This window comes from Pezoporus occidentalis, unplaced genomic scaffold, assembly GCF_034315485.1.
Source record: "Pezoporus occidentalis ecotype Australia unplaced genomic scaffold, CSIRO_AGI_Poc_V1 ctg80, whole genome shotgun sequence".
Lineage (NCBI taxonomy): Eukaryota > Metazoa > Chordata > Aves > Psittaciformes > Psittacidae > Pezoporus > Pezoporus occidentalis.
In genome coordinates, this window is record NW_026916159.1 from 2,926,131 (window position 1) to 2,944,475 (window position 18,345).

At 41.2% G+C, this 18,345-nt stretch overlaps 1 protein-coding gene across 4 annotated transcripts in view; it reads right to left on the reverse strand.

Moving 5' to 3' along the window:
- Positions 1-1,533: 1,533 nt before the first annotated feature.
- ABHD5 (abhydrolase domain containing 5, lysophosphatidic acid acyltransferase) overlaps positions 1,534-18,345 on the reverse strand; it is a 32,854-nt gene continuing 16,042 nt past the window's right edge. For 3 of the 4 annotated variants that reach the window (XM_062603566.1, XM_062603565.1, XM_062603568.1), the window contains exons 2-7: positions 17,552-17,637; positions 16,884-17,256; positions 13,684-13,838; positions 4,669-4,780; positions 3,947-4,133; positions 1,534-1,708 (exon numbers count right to left, since the gene is read on the reverse strand). In XM_062603566.1, coding sequence (XP_062459550.1) covers positions 1,619-1,708; positions 3,947-4,133; positions 4,669-4,780; positions 13,684-13,838; positions 16,884-17,256; positions 17,552-17,637 — 1,003 coding nt within the window. In that variant the 3' untranslated portion in view covers positions 1,534-1,618. Of the gene's footprint in view, positions 1,709-3,946; positions 4,134-4,668; positions 4,781-13,683; positions 13,839-16,883; positions 17,257-17,551; positions 17,638-17,740; positions 17,760-18,345 lie in introns of those variants that run through there. The other variant, XM_062603567.1, reaches the window with a different exon arrangement.

The window sequence follows — 18,345 nt, forward strand, 5'->3', positions numbered from 1 at the left end:
AAGTCATAAATATGTGCAATAATTCATTACTTTGAGAGAAAAAAATGCACAGAGTTCCACTCAAGCTTTAAGACGGTGCAATTATTAATTCAAATTCTTTATGTATAAAAGTATCAAGGACTCTTCAGTAGTCAATTAAGTATTCAAAAGCAGACCAATAGCTTTATGTAAACTTGTTAAAAAACAAACCACCATGTAATTTGGCTTTAAAGTGACAAAGTATTTTGCTTAATATAATTTACAAAGCATGTGAAGAACTAACATCAAACTACAGTTTCAAAAAGATGCAGAGACTGGATTATCTCTGATACTGAAATACTCAATTAAAATAGATAATTAAATAATCTCCAAAACATGTAATTATAATCTGTTACAGTGTTATATTGTTCATTCCAGTAATAATCCTTCCTATAAGGAGGTTGCATGTTAACTAAAATACACTAACCTATTGTAGTTCCCAATTAGAGAACATCAATTTCTCCCTCTGCTTCTCCTCTGCCCTAAATTTACTAAAAAGTGGACTAGGTTTTCTACCTAAAGAAAAAGGAAATTCTGCTCACTATCCAGATGGCCCTCCTCTAGCTCTAATCAAAATCTTGTCGACTTATCTACAATTGTTAGGTTTAGGCTAGTAATAAATCTTGCAGTAAAGTGTTAAAAATAGTTGGAGAAACTAACAAGCCATCTTCTGTGTTTTAAATCACCAAAATATATATATAAAAATATTTAGGGAAGCATGAGTGCTGGTGACATCACTGACTCTTACAAACTGAGCCTTCTGTGAAAGCTGCACAGATGGAAAAGATGCCTCGAGATACATGGAAATAAAATCTAACAGAAGAAAAAAGTTCCTAATGCTGAGCCTCAATTCCTTACAAACTAACACACTTATTTCAGTGACAGACCCTGCTCATTATTTTGGCCCTGTCCTCCCAAAATCAGCTTCATAAACTGTTATCACTCCAATAATAATAAAAAAGAAACAACCCACTTAAAATATGGTATATGGAGTTCTGGATTCCAAAAATATGATATACAAGCAATTTCATATTCTTGCTGTGAAACATCAACTAAAAACTATGAATATTTATAGAGAAACCAAACTGCATTTTATACATTGCATCTACATTGATACAGTTCTCTGTGTTAGTGGAGAATTCAGCATTTTTAGAGGTCAATTCAATTGAATTTTGAAGAAAATTATGGTTTAAAAAGTCACACGTAGTTTCATATATGACAGGCCAATAATCTAAAGACCAATCTCAAACAAAGCTGTACAAAGTTTGCTCATGCTCCATCCCTGGCCGTGTTCAAGGTCAGAGCCTTGGGTGGCATGGTTTAGTGTGAGGTGTCCCTACCCATGGCAGGAGGGCTGGAACTAGATGATCTTAAGGTCTTTTCCAACCCTACCTATTCTATGATTCTAAGTTTGCTTCAAATCTCTCCATCTCCCCCTCTCCCCAAGGCACTCAGTGGTTTAAGTGTGCAAATGGCTTCTTAGAAGAAACAGTGTGCAAACAGAGCCTGTTCCACTAGCTCCATGTTCTTTAGTGATTTCCTAGACAGTATCGCTATCAAATATTATCTATGGCATGACTTTCTAAAGAACAGGAGACAGTCAGTCCACAGAATCACAGATATCTTTCACTTTCTGATTGAAGTCTTCAGGTTGATCAGCATACACGTAATGACCTGCACCAAGGATAGCCTAGAAGATAAAGGTGAAGAAACAGGTCAAATTCACAAGCATGGAATACGGAAATAAATAAATAAATACTGGCATATGTGAAGAGCCTGACTTTTACACAGTACCTACTTGATATGGTATTGCTTAAAAATGTAAATGTCACAGCTGGTACTGATTTCCTGCACCCAGCCTGTGTTAATGCAGTTAGCACAACTGCTGCCAGGAGGTGGTATTATAAACCCTAAAAAGGACTGTAAACATAAGGAAAAAGCTTTTCAAGTTCTGTTGAAGGAACTTTCCTACACAGGAAGAGAGGGCAAAACCACTGCTTATTCAACTGCACACCACACCCTGTTGAAAAAATCCAACACTATTCAATGAGTCACTGCAAAACAAACCCAGGAGAACATGCTTTACATATAAAACTACTGATTCATCTTCACCCCTTTTATTCTGCACTCAAAGAGTTCTGCCAGGTTGCTCCCTGATTCTGTGTTTGCATTATAGCATCAAATCATTTGTATTCTCTTACTATAAAAATGATATGGAAGAAACTAAAGAAGGGACTACTAGGAAAAATTGAGAACTCAGAAGTTTAAATTGCTGGAGGTCTTCTAGATACGTGGAAGCAGATTTCAGCCCTCTGAATTAATGACTACTATGTTATATAGGGACAAGTAAAATCCAAATGATGCCATATGGGGGAGGAAAACCTCACATTTGTGACCTTTATTATTTCACAGCAACCATGTAAAGGCTTAAGTAACCACACACACGGGTGTTTCACTATTTCTATCATTTACCATTCTTTGCCAAAACTGGTATGAAGCAAGCCTTCACCGTAACGTACAGTGAAGGTACTTCACCTATTTTGTTTCTATTTTATATACAGTCCAAGTATTTGTTTTTAAATCTATTTGTATTTGATACTAAATACAACTGAGTTTGTGGGTGCTTTTAACACAATAACCTAGCTATACTTCCATGGGCTTCAGTTAGAGACTTAAGAGGAAGTGTTTTAATAGAAAAAACAGATTTAAATACAAATTCAAAATCCCTAAAAATTAATTAGAAATAAACACACATAGTAAACCACCAGAATCTGTGCATTGCACCAAGGATGGTACTGCTAGTACCTCAGCCTCATGAGAATCCTATTCCTCCTACAGAATTTCCACCACTACAATTTACCTTTTAGAATCTGTATTTAGCTTGACAAAATTTCCACAGTCCCTTCTAAAAACCACTGACCAGAGCGGAAAAATCTGTCTGAATGATATACGGTTTTCCTGGAAAAGGTCACTCCTTTACAGTGACTTTTGTTACAACTTTCTCTCTGGTTAAGCAGTTAAGAGATTTCTGGCCTGGATGTCAACACTTGTGCTCTTAACACGTGTATATAAGTTCAATAATGCTATATCAAGGAGAAAAAATTTTATTTGAATGATTTGTTGTAGTATACTATCAACATCATATAATGTCCGGGTAGATCTAGACATCGGTAAGAAGGCAACTGGTGTATTTAGACATTTTATCACCTCATAGGGTAATGTATAGGCATATTCAATTACCACGTCTGACTGATGTGACATGTGTGAAGAACACTTTCAGGTGCATTTGTTTTTATAGAAATCAACAAAAAATGCAGTGTGCACATTCTCATCATTGCAAGTACACACATTTTAAATGATAATGCCACACCTCTAAACAAGAATGTATTAGCTAGGAAGACAACATTAAGGATTTTTTTAAATGACTTAAAGAAACACACTCACAAGAACCTAAGCACCAGGTACAAATCACTCTCTGAGCAGAGAAACAAAAGCACTATACAGACAGATCAGAACAGTTTCTGAGAGCCTCGTCACTATGTCATGCATATATGCAGATATTAGGACTGCTGTGGTTTCAAACACAGACAAGCCCCCACATATTTACCAGTGACCACAAAAACTACTTGTATTACCACACTGTAGAGCAAAATATTTTATGTAGAGAAGAAAAATGACCTTGCTCAAAGATCTAATTTAGCTTCTAGTACTACAATAAGTTTCCTTCTTACTCTGGAAACTCAATTCTGTCTAGGTTTTCTCTGATCTAACACTTGTTTTCTTTCTTTTTCTGTTACAGAAAACAGAAGTTATTACCCAAGCCTTTAAATCAAAGGGCCAGCATTTTCACAGATGGTACAAAACCACAAAAATACCAATTTAAAGGAATCCATGCAACAAAAACCAACTGCTTTAAAAATCAACTTACTATTGTCTTCACATATGAATTTGGTCTCAGAGACTGGATAGTGCTGCCAGAATTGCCATCTATACATGAACGTGCTCCATAGACCACAGTGATAGGAATGTCTTGATCCATTTGTGGAATCCGTTGCAGCATCGGCCTTTTTGCCCATCCATAAGGGATCGTCATATTCTTGAAAGCTGTTTCACCACTTCAAGGCATTCAAAAGGGTAAAACCAATTAAATTTCCATTGGATATGCCTTTTCTCTGCTTTTTGGTAACACAGAGTGCAACAGTACAAGAGGCTGGGATTTTTTACTATTTAGAAATACACATTCTCAAAGTTTTCATGTAATTTTCAACACAAGACCCCTATGTTTTTACAGTGACTGGTAACACTTAAAAGAATGAAAGTCCTTGTTTTTGTAAGGTTGGGGTTTTTTTTTAAGAAATTCCTTACAAATTAAACAACTGTAACATTTTTTAATTCAAAATTAGTGCCTAAACTCTCAGAATTAACACACAGGTAGTCTGAAGAAATACAGAATTAGAATAACTTTTACACTTACCAGTTTCTGCAGTTCAGAAAAAGTGCATTGCTATTTTTTTCTTCAATTAATACAGTTAAGTGTTACAGTTTCAAGAAAAAAATAGCATGCACACAGTTGCCGTGGCCATTGGAGGGAGTAGCAGGCACTCTGTAAATGAACGACTTCAAAACATACACTGGGAAACTCATACTCACCTGGGTGTCTGTACATTGCAGTGATAGATATATTCAGCAACAGTGTTATCATCAAACATTGATGAATACTTTCGTTTGAAATCGGGCCTTAAGCGCTGAACAAGGCTTAATCCTGTTAAATCAGAAAACATTAGCAGGAATTAGTATAGACAGCTTTATCACATTGCCAACTTTTCATTACAACCCTTCAAACTCATTTTCCTTTGAAACTCAAGGCTAAGGTTGATGACTTTTAAACCTACATTTTGTTTCACCACTTGCATGTCTTAGGAAAACATGATGGCATTGCATCCAACAGGAATAAAACATAAATATTCTTAAGGATTTTATGCTGCACCAGATGAGATGCAACTCAATCCCACTGAACACATACAGGGAATGTTTGAGAAGAGTCATTGCAGCAATACAAGAAATATGCAAAGGGGACCAGCAAAAGAGCTAAGCAGAGTATCTTTTTGCCACCAGTATATTCTCACATGAGACTAATACTTTCTCCTTGTTCTGGGAGGAGAACTGGGAGGGCCAAAAGCACCCCACTTTTCAGAACCAGAAACCACTGCTGAAAAAGCTGGGCTGTTTTAATTCCTTAGTGAACCTGTGCTCTCCTTTTACAGAACAGTCTTATTTTGAAGCTAGCTCCTCTAACTAGTGTTTAGTTGAAAGAACAAAAGTCTATGCTGAAAAACAGGTGTAGAAATCTTGACATTAGTGTAAGACACAAGAACTGGTATAAATTAAGAGATTTAACCTAGGAAAGCCATTATCTCCATGCTCGCTTAAGAGCCAAATTAGAGAAGTAGGTCCCTTCAATGGCCAGTTACGGCTTTCTAAAGTTAAGCTCCTGTTCTGAATCACTTCTTTAAGGAAGAAGCCTCTCCTATTTGACCAGATGGATCTTTGTGACAAGCACCTCACCATAAGCCTAATCTTAACCTAAGAATATTATTCATCCCTGAAGAGACAGGCTTACATCTTACCACTTGGGTTTATCAACTGAAAATAGAATTATAGAATGATTTGTACTGCAAGGTACCTTAAAGATCATCTAGTTCCAACCCCCCCTGCCATGGTCAGGGAAACCAGACACTGGAAGGCTGCTCTAGGATCCCCCCAGAGCCTTCTCTTCTTCAGATGAACAAGCCCAAATCTCTCAGCCTGTCTCCATAGGAGCGGTTCTCCAGCCCTCTGAGCATCTTCTTTCAGGCCCTGCTCTGGACTCGCTCCAACAGCTCCACGTCCCTCTTGTGTTGGGGTCCTCAGAGATGATGACATAGGACTGCAGGTGGGATCTCATGAGAGTGGAGTAAAGAGGGAGATTGCCTCCTGTTGCAGAATGACTTTAAGAGCAGAACCATAGAGTTCTGGAGGACTGTGCAAGCAAGGCAGGGGGTGGCCCCCACAGGTGGCCGGAGACCGGACCTGGGAGGAGAATGTGGAGGAAGCTGTGGGGGCTAACCAATACTGTTATGCCAAGAAGGAGTGGCTGAATACTACCACTCATATATATGTGTGAACTGCGTCACAAATAAACTGGAAGTTGCTTATCACCCATATTGGGTTGGCCTGTCTGCTTCTCCTCGCCGCTTACAAATGGCGCCCGAACAGGGACGCGGATTACAGGGCCCTGGTCGCTGGGGACCCGGATTATAGGGCTCCGACTAGCGGGGACCCAGGATATAGGGCCCCGACTAGCGGGGACCCGGGATACAGGGCCCCGGCCGACGGGGACCCGGATAAAGGGACCCGGCCGACGGGGACCCGGGATACAGGGACCCGGTTTAACGGGGACCCAGGATACAGGGACCCGGTTTAACGGGGACCCAGGATACAGGGACCCGGTTTAACGGGGACCCAGGATACAGGGACCCGGTTTAACGTGGACCCAGGATACAGGGACCCGGTTTAACGGGGACCCGGGATACAGGGCCCCGGTCGACGGGGACCCGGGATACAGGGACCCGGTTTAACGGGGACCCGGGATACAGGGACCCGGTTTAACGGGGACCCAGGATACAGGGACCCGGTTTAACAGGGGTTTAACGGGGACCCAGGATACAGGGACCCGGTTTAACGTGGACCCAGGATACAGGGACCCGGTTTAACGGGGACCCGGGATACAGGGCCCCGGTCGACGGGGACCCGGGATACAGGGCCCCGGTCGACGGGGACCCGGAACGGCGAGAGAGCGGCGCCGGCGGCAGCGGCCGGGCAGCGCGGGCAGTGCTGCTGCGGTGGCGTGACGGACCCGGGTGCTGCGACTTTCCGAAAAAGTCCGCCGCTGGGGTATACCAGACACTGCTGCGTCGGGAGGCCGATCCGGAGACCGAGATTACAGGACGACCCAGAAGAAGACGATCCGGAAAAGGCTGGCCATGAAAATGGACCGAGAGGTAGCCCTGGACTTATTACAGTGCTTTTTATAAAAGCGGGGAACTGAGCCTTGAACTTTTACAGTGCTTTTTATAAAAGCGGGGAACTGAGCCCTGAACTTTTTACAGTGCTTTTTATAAAAGCGGGGAATTGAGCCTGAGACTCTAAAGCAGCTAGCAGGTCTACTGCCTGTAAGGAAGGCTAAGAGATGTTTTTTGCAGATCCTAATACAATATTTGAGAAGAGTGAGTGGCAAAAGTTTGGTGATGAACTACTTGACTCAGTGCTTAATGATTATAAAAAGGCAAACTCGGTAAACCACGGAGGGAAGTAATGAACTGTATAAAAAGATACAAGGCAGAAAAGAAAACTGCCGCGGTAGCAACGGAGAAACTAGGAACAGACGTCCCCGGTCGGTTGAAACCGGGGGAAGATTACAACCCGTTCCCCCCCCCCCCCCCCCCCCTCGCGGGAGCACAGGGTTTCCCACCCCGCACCCCCCCCTTCCTTTTCTCCCCCTTCATCAGAAGATGCCGCGGAGGAGGTGTAACCCACTGCTCCCCCACCACCCCAGTTCCGAAAGTAGGGACTGTGAAAAGGACAGAGAAAGTATATTAGAAGGTACACGCATGATAAATGTCGAGAAATCCGAAAGAAAAAGGGCGGTGCCTCGGCGCCGGATCGATTGCGGCGCCACTGTGAAGCACGCAGTAAAAAAAAAAAATAAGGATCATGCGCTAGCGGGAGATTTAAAGGAACCGCGAGCCTCTCCAGCCCACTACGCCCTAGAGTGAAAAAACTTTTAACTCAGTCACGGAGGAGCCAGGTCTGCAGATGGCTACATACCGAAAGAGATACATCTGATAAGAAAGACACAGCTGCGAGCAACGGAGACCCCGAGTTCGGCGCAGGATCAGCCCCCGAATCCCCTGAATCCGAGCCAGATTTATATCCTCTGCTTCCAGACCCTGACTCTTCGTCTCCCGGGTCGGTCTGCTCAGACTTACTGGCCCTGGAGACGCTCAGTTGTAACAGTGGGTAACCAAAGATGTGATCATTACTGGGGAATTTTCTGCAATGGGCATTCCTGCATATCCTGTGTTTACTACACAGCAGGGGGCTAAAGAGTGGGAAGCTCTTGATCTCAAAATAGTTAAGGAGGCCTGGCAAACAGTGACCACGTATGTGTTAAAATCCTCTTATACTCAAGCTGTATATGTTATGATTTTTTCTTGCAATTGACAGGGAGAGCCCATACAGTCTCTCTGTGATACTCATGTACTAGAAGTTGGTAAATATAAGTATGTCCAGGTTTCTATCAACCCTTGGAGACCTCTGTAGATACTGCTGGCCACTTCTTCCAGCACAGGCTGGCCACCTGTGTTGGAATGAGCGTGCATTTTGGTCAGTTTAAAAGCCCAAGCCTCATACAATGTGGGGGAGGCAGAGCCTCTGCGGGGACGCCCGCTAAGGTTGAGCCTGCCACCTCGCACTGCAGTGATGCTTCTCGGAGCTGGTTTGCTGTTAGTCTCCACAGGGTCCTTGTGCTTTGTTCTGTAGGTGGGACTGTAGTGGGAGTAATGATGGCTTTTGCAGGGACTCAAAAAAAAAAAAAAAAAAAAAAAGGGGGAGAGAGAGAGTAATGATGTTACATTTAACTTTAACCTGTCTACTTCTGAAGAACTGATAACCTGGGGGAGGGGTATATTTGTGCCCTCCTGCCTACAGGTCCATGGCGACTGTGCAAAGTTTGTGAAGCCCTGCCATGAGCTGCACAGACGAATGGATAAACCTGATGCCTCAGCTACAGGAGCTGACTGTGATTACCCCAAGCAGAATGAGATAGAGGAAGAGAAAGAACAAATAACTGCAAAACATCACTTGGGGACAACTGAAAAGTAACATCCTGGATATGTGTGCTTGTAAAGTAGCTATATTAGAGGTTGTGATTTTGTGTATAAAACCACCTGTATTTACTAGCTAGTTGCTAATAAGAAACTGCACCTTGTATTGTATAGATTTGTCACTTGTAAAAGAGATGTTAGAGTATGGAAATTTGCAGTAGCTGCTAGAAAATGCTAAGGCAAAAGCTAGAAAAATTTTAATACAATGGTAGTGTTATAAAGCAGGTGATGGAACAAATTAAGAGGGGGGGAGAATTCCACTGGTAAGAAATTCCTTTGGCTAGTCCTTCACTGCCATCAGCATCTTCAACATGCTGCTGCACCCTGTAATAGTTACTCTGCTAATGTAAATGTGTGTGTGCCTTGCTGTAGTAGCGACTTGTTACTGGATAAAACAAAAGCGGGAAGATGTGGAGACAGTGTTCTCACAGGAGAATGCATAATTGGTACATAAACTTTGAACAGTCCTGAAAGATACAGCAAGGCCATGAGAGGCCTGAAGAAGCTTAAGCAAGCAAGATAAGAGGCTGGAATTCACCAAGTTAATGAGAACTGTGGACTGTTGGCAAGCTTTCAAGGTTGAGTTCTCACACCTGTGTTTAACCAATTATATGTTAGTCACTAAGGGTCTTCAAAACATGTATCCAATCATAATATGCCAAATCACTGTAAGTGCTTCAGCCGGGGCCTTGGCTCAACTAAGCAGACTGGGTTGCTGAGTTGCTAAGCAGACAATTCTACATCGAAGGCAATTCCTGATTTGTTTTAATGTTGACTCTGTGAGACATGCAACACTGCAGAACCTTTTGTTGTTGGAACAGGGACATGGATGTGAAGAGTTTGATGGAAGGTGTTGTATGAGTCTCTCTGATTATGCTAATTCGATGCATGCACAGCTGAGAACCCTGGCTCAGCTTACCCAGCAATAGTAAATGATAACTAGATGGTTGTCTTCACCGGGCATTACAGGTTGAGTCAAACACTGTTGTTTGAAGCATTGCACTTACGTATCATTGTTAGGTTAATCATCGTAGCTATTAGACTTGCTTATAGTTGTGTGATAAAACAGGTGAACAGAATAACCCATAATGCCTTGCTTGCACAAAGAAAAAGGGGGGAATTGTTGCAGAATGACTTTAAGAGCAGAACCATAGAGTTCTGGAGGACTGTGCAAGCAAGGCAGGGGGTGGCCCCCACAGGTGGCCGGAGACCGGACCTGGGAGGAGAATGTGGAGGAAGCTGTGGGGGCTAACCAATACTGTTATGCCAAGAAGGAGTGGCTGAATACTACCACTCCTATATATGTGTGAACTGCGTCACAAATAAACTAGAAGTTGCTTATCACCCATATTGGGTTGGCCTGTCTGCTTCTCCTCGCCGCTTACAGCCTCCCTCAACCTGCGGGACACACTTCTTGTGATGCAGCTCAGGACATGGTTGGTTTTCTGGGCTGTGAGCGCACATTGGTGCGTTGTGTTGAGCTTCTCATCAGTCAACACCCCCAAGTCGTACTCCTCAGGGCTGCTCTGAATGAGTCCTCTGCCCAGCCTGTATCTGTGCTTGGGATTGCCCCAACCCAGGTGTAGGACCTTGCACTTGGCCTTGTTGAACTTCGTAAGGTTGGCATCAGGCCACCCCTCATGCCTGGCAAGCTCTCTCTGGATGGTATCCCTTCTCCCCAGTTTGTCAACCACACCACACAGCCTGGAGGCATTGTCAGACTTGCTGAGGGTGCATCAATCCCACTGTCCATGTCACCAACAATGATGTTGAACAGTGCTGGTCCCAGTATTGACCCCTGAAGGACACCACTCATCACTGGTCTCCCCTTGGACACTGAGCTGTTGACCACAACTCTCTGCGACCATCGACCAATTCCTTATCCACTGAGTGTGGATATCCATGTCCCCTGTTTAGAGATAAGGACTCCATGCAGGATGGTGTCAAATGCCTTGCACAAGTCCAGGCAGATAATGTCAGTCACTCTTCCCTTATCCACCAGTGCTGCAACCCCACTGTAGAAGGACGCATGATTTGCCCTTCGTGAAGCCATGTTGACTGTCATCAGTCACCTCCTTGCTGTCCATGTGCCTTGGCATAGTTTCCAAGATTTGCTCCATGACTTTGCTGGGCACAGAGGTGAGACTGGCCTGTAGTTCCCCAGTCTTCTTTTCTCACCTTTTAAGAATGGGGGTCATATTTCCCCTTTGCCAGTCAGTGGGAACTTCACACTGTTGCAATTATGGTGATGTCACTTCTTCCTACCTGTCCCTGGCCAAAGGCCTGGTACTATTTATGTAGATGTTGTCACAGTGATCTATGCTTTTGTAACCTTGAGATTAAACTCTTGCAACACACCCTTATGTATGCTTTTAATCCATTTAGAAAACTAATACAGCGCAAGAGAAAATAATTCCCTTATGAAACAGTGATATAAGTCCTGAAGCAATGAAGAGTTTGCTAACATGCTGCGATTTGTTCTGTTGCTTTTATTTTCTCTATAGAAAGTTAAATTGCAGGACTTCTGTCTTTTTCTGTTTGTTGTTTAGTTTTGGGGGTTATGTGAACACAAACAATACAGCTGGATTGGACTAAGAGTACTTGGAAGAAAGAGACTAATTCTATGTCTTTCACTGCCATGAGCATAAAGGTCACAGCATCCCCATTTCCAGTGACTATGGGACAGAAAGTTACCAAACTTTAGAATTCACTTTCCATTTTGGTAAGAAGTGTTTTGCCTGTGGGTCCAATCACATAACCATTCTCCTTCTGTGGGAATTTACAGGGGGGAACGAAACAAGGAGTCAAGGCACCTTGGAACAAACTCACACTGAGTTATTCTTGTTTACTGAAGACACTGTCAATTGTGAGGTTGATGTTTTACATAGTGACTATGGAAATGCTAAAAGAAATACTAACACTGAAGACTCTTTAGTTCCATGAGAAGGGTGTAGTCACAGTGACATTACTGCTGTCCGGAGGAGTCTTCACACATTCAGCTCTAGGCATGGAATTCACAAATCCAACCCAAGTACCAAAGCCCCTCTACTGTGAACCTCATGGGCGACCCTTCCAGTGAAGTGAAGGAAAACATGCAAATCAATTCACTGGAAACCACTAGAAGAGAAAGATCTCCTTGGATTCAGTCTCTCTCCAAGGTTTAAGTATCTGCCTGAGGGTCTGATTAAATATCCATGTGATACCACTGTGATATCCCAAAGAACCTAGCTCTCATTTAAGTGACTAACTCATACCTCTGAACAACAGCAATTGGCTTTATAGCAAGGATCAGACAGCCACACCTGCCCAGCAGCTTAAGCACATGTGCAAGCAGAAGAAAACCAGGGTTTGGTTCAGTGGCCTTCATCAGGTTGGGTTTGATACCTACCTTGCAGCAATGTTTAAACTTACCCTTTTCTAAGAACTATGCTTCACTTGTCAAGAATTGCACATTAAGTTGATGATAGAAAACTTTTTTTAACAAAGTGAAAAACAGATGAAAAATTTTGAGAAGCCTTGCCCTCCATATCAACCTATAAGTGAGGCTAGGTTGCAGATACCTTGCCAAGATGGGGTCTGTTTCTGCAGCATGGTTTTAGCTGCATTTGCTTGCTAAGGGAGACAACCTGAGCTTTGAACTCTTCCACATGGATTAACCTGTGCATGCATTTTTTTACTGGATAAAAGACATTACATCACTGTGTCTCACTAATATGCCTCAGCTTATTTTAGCATTTTACTTTAAAAAAAAAAAAAAGGTTTGTACAAAACACGCTGCTTGTCTGAAAAGCTGATTTTGTCACACCCTCCAAAACAATCAAATAGATCAGCATATTAAAATATATATTCTATAGAAAAGAGATTTAGGACACAGATGTAGTTTAAAAGTAAACGAAGTCTAGAAATGTGACTAGTTTATCTTCAGACTGAATACTAAAAATGATGAAGAGGCAAGCTAATTGTAACATGTGAGGGGTCTGAAGGGTATCTTTTTCCAAGCCTCTGTAGCAGATACACCTGTAGTACAGAGAGTAATAGATAATCTCCCCATCAAATGTGATGACTTACAGATTTGATCATATCCTTTACCCCACATAAACTAAAACAGCAGTCACTGGCCACCCCTACCTAGTCCTAGGATTAGGATATGCAGAGTTTAGCTAACATCTCTTCACTGCTGTTAAAGAAAAGTAAAAATATGCAGACTAGACTGCTACAGTAATGCTGAACACCAATAAGTCCCACAAAACTTGTTAAGAGAATGAATAACAAGAAAATGGCTAAAGGAAATAACCCAGTTTCAATTTAACTTCTTTAAACTCAGGCCAAAGACAAATGAGTTTATGAAAGACTTACAGCATTACTCAAATCTGGAAATCCTGTTTGTCCATCAAACTGCAGTTGGAAGGGAAACTAAATAGGCTGTGACTGGAAGCAACCAGAAAAACAACCTTTTCACATCATGTCTCTTTGTCAGGCTTTCCCAATAGATGTCCATGTGATCTGTCTCACTGTAACTGCAGTCTAGAATAACATATTGTAGCTTGCTATAAACTATCATACTAGTATTTCTAATAGGAAGAACTCTTGTCCTAGAGCTCACCTTTTTTCAACCCCTCTCACTTTCTCCTCCAGCTTTTTTCCATATGGGCTGGCAACAAAGCTTATCTTCATGCGGTATCTGCCTCATGTTTATGTTTAACAAAAACAAAAATCATATTTAAGAGTAGCTAAAACTCACCAAAGGGTCCTGCTATCCTCAGCCCAGCTAATGGATTAAATGGACTCAATATAGCTCCTAGTGCTTTGATCCAGATTGGAATTGGTCTTTCGTGTTCAGCATTGTCAGGCCTCTCTGGAAAACCCCATGGCTCCACTAAGATAAGATGTTTGACCCTGTTGGCAGAAAAAGTTCAAAGGTTTAGAGTACATTATTTTTCTTCAACTGAGTGCAACAAAAATGTATTATCTGTGGACTTTGCAACCTTAGTCAATTCTATCATAGTGGCTTATTACCAATGTTTCCGATTCAACAGTGGTTTTACTTTCAGTCAATAATTAGAGTAACTGAATTCTAACTAGTCATATGTAAGAACAGCAGGAACTTAGAAACTCATGTCACAGAGAGAAACTCAGTATTCAATGGATACCAGCTGTCACACACATTTGAGAAAAAGGCCAGTCTTGTTTCTACTTTTAAAAATCACCTAATCTCAGTCAATATTATTTGCAAGAGCAGTTTAATTTGGGAAGAAAGAAGATAACTGCATCTGTTTCATTTAAGTAAACTTGCTAAGTGTCTTTCTTCTGTAAGCCATGCAAGATCTTTGTTCTAAGAAGCAAGGCTATTTAGCTGAAAAATCATCTTATCAAACTAAAATTTGAACTGAGAGAAGGAGATCAAAATTAGATGTTTTCTAAGTTTACTGATTTTAGGTCATTAAAGAAATGTCAGAGAGCCAATTTATAAAATTGTCACTCAAAGGAATCTCGCTACAGACAGCATAATAGGAGTCTCCAAGCACACACAACTATGAATGCGAGTCCCTCTCAAGCACAACTTCTATTTTTATCTTGACAGATTAAAATTGTCTGTTTAATCCCATAATAACACCTACTGTCCTAGATACTGCTGATTTCTGAAAAAGTGACTCTTAGCTGGAGTTTAGCACATTTAAGGTGATTTTCCATGCAAGCTTCATCATGTTTACTTTCTTCTTCACGACTTCTTCCTCTGTCAAAACCGTGAGATTAGATATTTACTACAGCAGAGTTCTTAGTGCCTGAAATTATGTCAGAAGTGATTTCAAAGGCTATTTCTGGACTATAATCAGTTGGGAAACCAAAAATCTGGGCTTGAAATGAGGGGTTGAAAAGGATTAACCTCTCAAAGATGCTTCTTGCTGTCAGCTCAGACATGAGCGTATCTGCACACAGCAGCAAACACCAGTGGTTAAGAGAGGACAGGGTAGAATTTAACTATAAAACCAACAGGGATATATATATATATAGTATATATATTTAACTATAAACCCAACCAATTTAACTATAAAACCAAGTTAGAGGCTAAGGAGAGCAAGCACCAAGGAGCCATTCAGGAAAGCCACATATTCTGTGCACAAACTGCAGCATTAAACATAATGCAGCAAACATATGAATAAAATAGAGTAAGCTTTTTCCCCCCCCACGTTTCCGTTCTTAACACTTTCCTTCCTATTTGGCATTTCTCGTTCTGGTAACCAAGCCTAACACATAACCCAGGATAGTGGGAAATTGATCATGAGAATAATCCCAAAAGTAATAGTCTGAAGTTGCAGTATTTGAAAATCATGACACACCACCACCTGGAGATATTCTAAATAGGAATCTTTTTGGATTATTAACCTCAGATGTCCGGTGAACAACTTGGTACAATACAGCAAACTAACGGATTATCTCAGCTGGGAGAAACAGATCTGCTTTCCTAACAGTATGTATACAGAATCTCATAAGACTCTAATGCATTGTTAGATAATCTGACTGAAAGCTGTTCTATATTTAACACTTGATTCAATGCTGTCTTAGGATCCTATGAGTCAGTTTGCTATTTTGATGGTATTTTAATTTCAGAGAAACACTAGTAATGGGAGAACACAATCTGAAACACCCCTAAATTAATTAACCCCAACATAAGCACAATGAGACATGAAAACAAAGTGTCACATTTGATTTAAGTAAGCACAGGGCAGAAACGCTATCCCATCCCACAGGGATAGAACAGCACCATTTATAGGTACTTCAGAGAGAGGGCTAACAAACTTGGAAGTGGTTCCTGCAAGAAACTAACTACAGTTAACTGAAAGTTGGTTTATGCCCAAAAGGATAACAGGCTTACATCCCTAAAGCAGAGGACCGCATTTCTTCACCGCACTTCTGGATTTAGACACACATATACTTTAACCCATAATTTCCAGCCACATGGACCAGCTGTCATCCACTTGGAAAGGAAAAGGTAAAGTGTTTTACCAAAAAATGACGTATACATTTCTTTAAAATCTCCAACTGAGGAAAAAAAATACTTATGTGAATATAAAAGTATAAGATAGGTTTTGTATAATATAGAATCTGCCATAAAATGCGGAAAGCTAAACATGTTCACAGTTTTTCACAAGAGTCCACTATGTGTACCTAAAGGAAAGCAATGTCCCTTTTTGATACTGCAGGACCTCAGTTCAGTTGGTGGGATCCTAGCTCACCAGGGGCTATATAACCAAACTGTATTTAAAAAAAAAGACAAAGAAAGAAAGAAAAAAAACAAAAAAAAAAGGAAAGGACAAATTACTAGTTTCAAGGGAAAAAATGGATTAGCTGTTGGCCACAGTACTGTGCAGAAAAAGCTGATGAAATGTAATTACAAGAGTGCTGCAGCTGGATTGTTTTGCAAAGAAGAAATATTAAGTGGCATACAGATAATTTAAATGAAACAGTCACTAAAATAATTTTTCCATCATCATGCCAGCACCAGGCCAACTGCTAGGCATAAATTACCTAGGGGAATTACTTTCAAAAGTTTCACTGTAATACATAATAAAGGGAAGTTTGGCAGAAACTGGCCTATTTTCCCTTCACAGACCTATGTTTGATCAGAGATGTCACAAGCATTCACCCATAAATACAAACTTTGCTATTTCCCCTTATAACATAGCAAGGGGGTACTTAACCAAAGAGGTACAGAAAAGTACTCAGGAAAGCATGTTCACCATATGTACTCATTTTGTATTCACCTGGGAACAAAACATATAACAAGTGTTTCAGGCTTAAAATGCACTATTAAGTTTCTTTAACTTAAAGATAAAATTTACTAGAAGATAATCTATAAAGAGCCTGATGAAATAAAATCTGTGTTGAAATCACTAGACAAATACAGAAAAGGAATTATTTCGTTCCTTTATTTTCACTTACCTTGATGGGTATTTTAATGAGTAAGCAGCAGCCAGGAATCCACCAAGGTTGTGTCCAAGCAAGATAATTTTTTCTAACCCCATCTCCTTTCTCCATTCTTCTATGGATTCCACAAACTGATTTTCTGCTTCCTGAGCATCAGTGTCGAAGCGTGGTCTACTGCTCCGTCCAAATCCCAAGAGGTCGAAAGCATGAACAGTCCTGTTCTCACAGAGGTCTTCAAAATTGAGAGCCCATAGTCCAACACCTCCTCCAAACCCATGCAGGAGAACAAGTGGAGTTCTATGTGAGAGCTCTGGAGAGAATGACAGCGTCCATATTTTATTTCCATTAGGCAGATACACATATCGTTTATCATATGTGCTTGCAATACCTAAAGAAAGAGTAGGAAAAAATGATGTTGCTAGACATGCCAAATAAAATACAAAGTACATTGCATGGAAATCGCTGTTTTAAATAGGAATTCTCTTTCAAAGGGGAGAGCCTACAATCAAATCTCTAAATAAGTGAACAACAAAAATCTAATTCTAAACGTGTTTATTTCACCACAGTGTAAAAGCTGTATTTAACAACTTGAGAGTACTTACTGTAAATTTATAGAAAATCTAGATTTAATATTTATATTTAAGATGTATATTTACAAATCTTATTAAAAACTAAAGACTTACATTTCAGCATTTTGTCCTCAGCCTCTTTAAGGTGTTGCAGTGATGTAGGACACCAGGCAGGAAGCCAGCTGAATAACCATCCTAACCTACAATAGGAATACATAATAAAAAATTCCTGAGCAAGCTGGTAGTTTTTTGCATCATGTGATGCTTTGCAGACATTTCTCCTGCTGCTCTTCTTAAAAGTACCCATCTGAATGTTATGCCTTGCAGGACAAGAGTGCAGTGAGAGGGGTTCACTTTCTCCTGACTTTTATAAGGTGGTGTTAGAATCAGGGGCATTCTCCTGATTCTCCACTGTGTGTTCCTTATCAGAGTGTACTTCATCTATCTCCGTCAGACCAGGATTCTTCTGAGAACCTGGAGACATGAGCCCTCATGCTGACCCGACAAGCCTGTCAGGATATACAACACAATCATAGGGGGTTTCCAGCCTCCTCTCAAGTTCCGTTGGAAGTCTGCCTGCATGTTACCTTATATGAACCTACTATTTCCAGAAAGCATTAAAACATGTGCTTGCCAGCCTAACCTCAACTGACTTATTCGCAAGGTAAATTTAAAAGGTGAAAAATAAGCAGGCTTATTCTAGCAAAGCAAAAACCAAGGGTCTTCGTTACTAACTTAGAAACAAACTGCCAGAGGAAAACAGCACAGCAGTATCGATTCCCCCAACAGAGGCTGTTTTTCCAGCTGTCAGTCACTATCTTGGTAGCATTAGCTTGACCATGACAGCAGGGGGAGTGACTCAGCTAGCAGCATTGCTACCCTGACAGAGCCTCAAAGGACACGGCAAT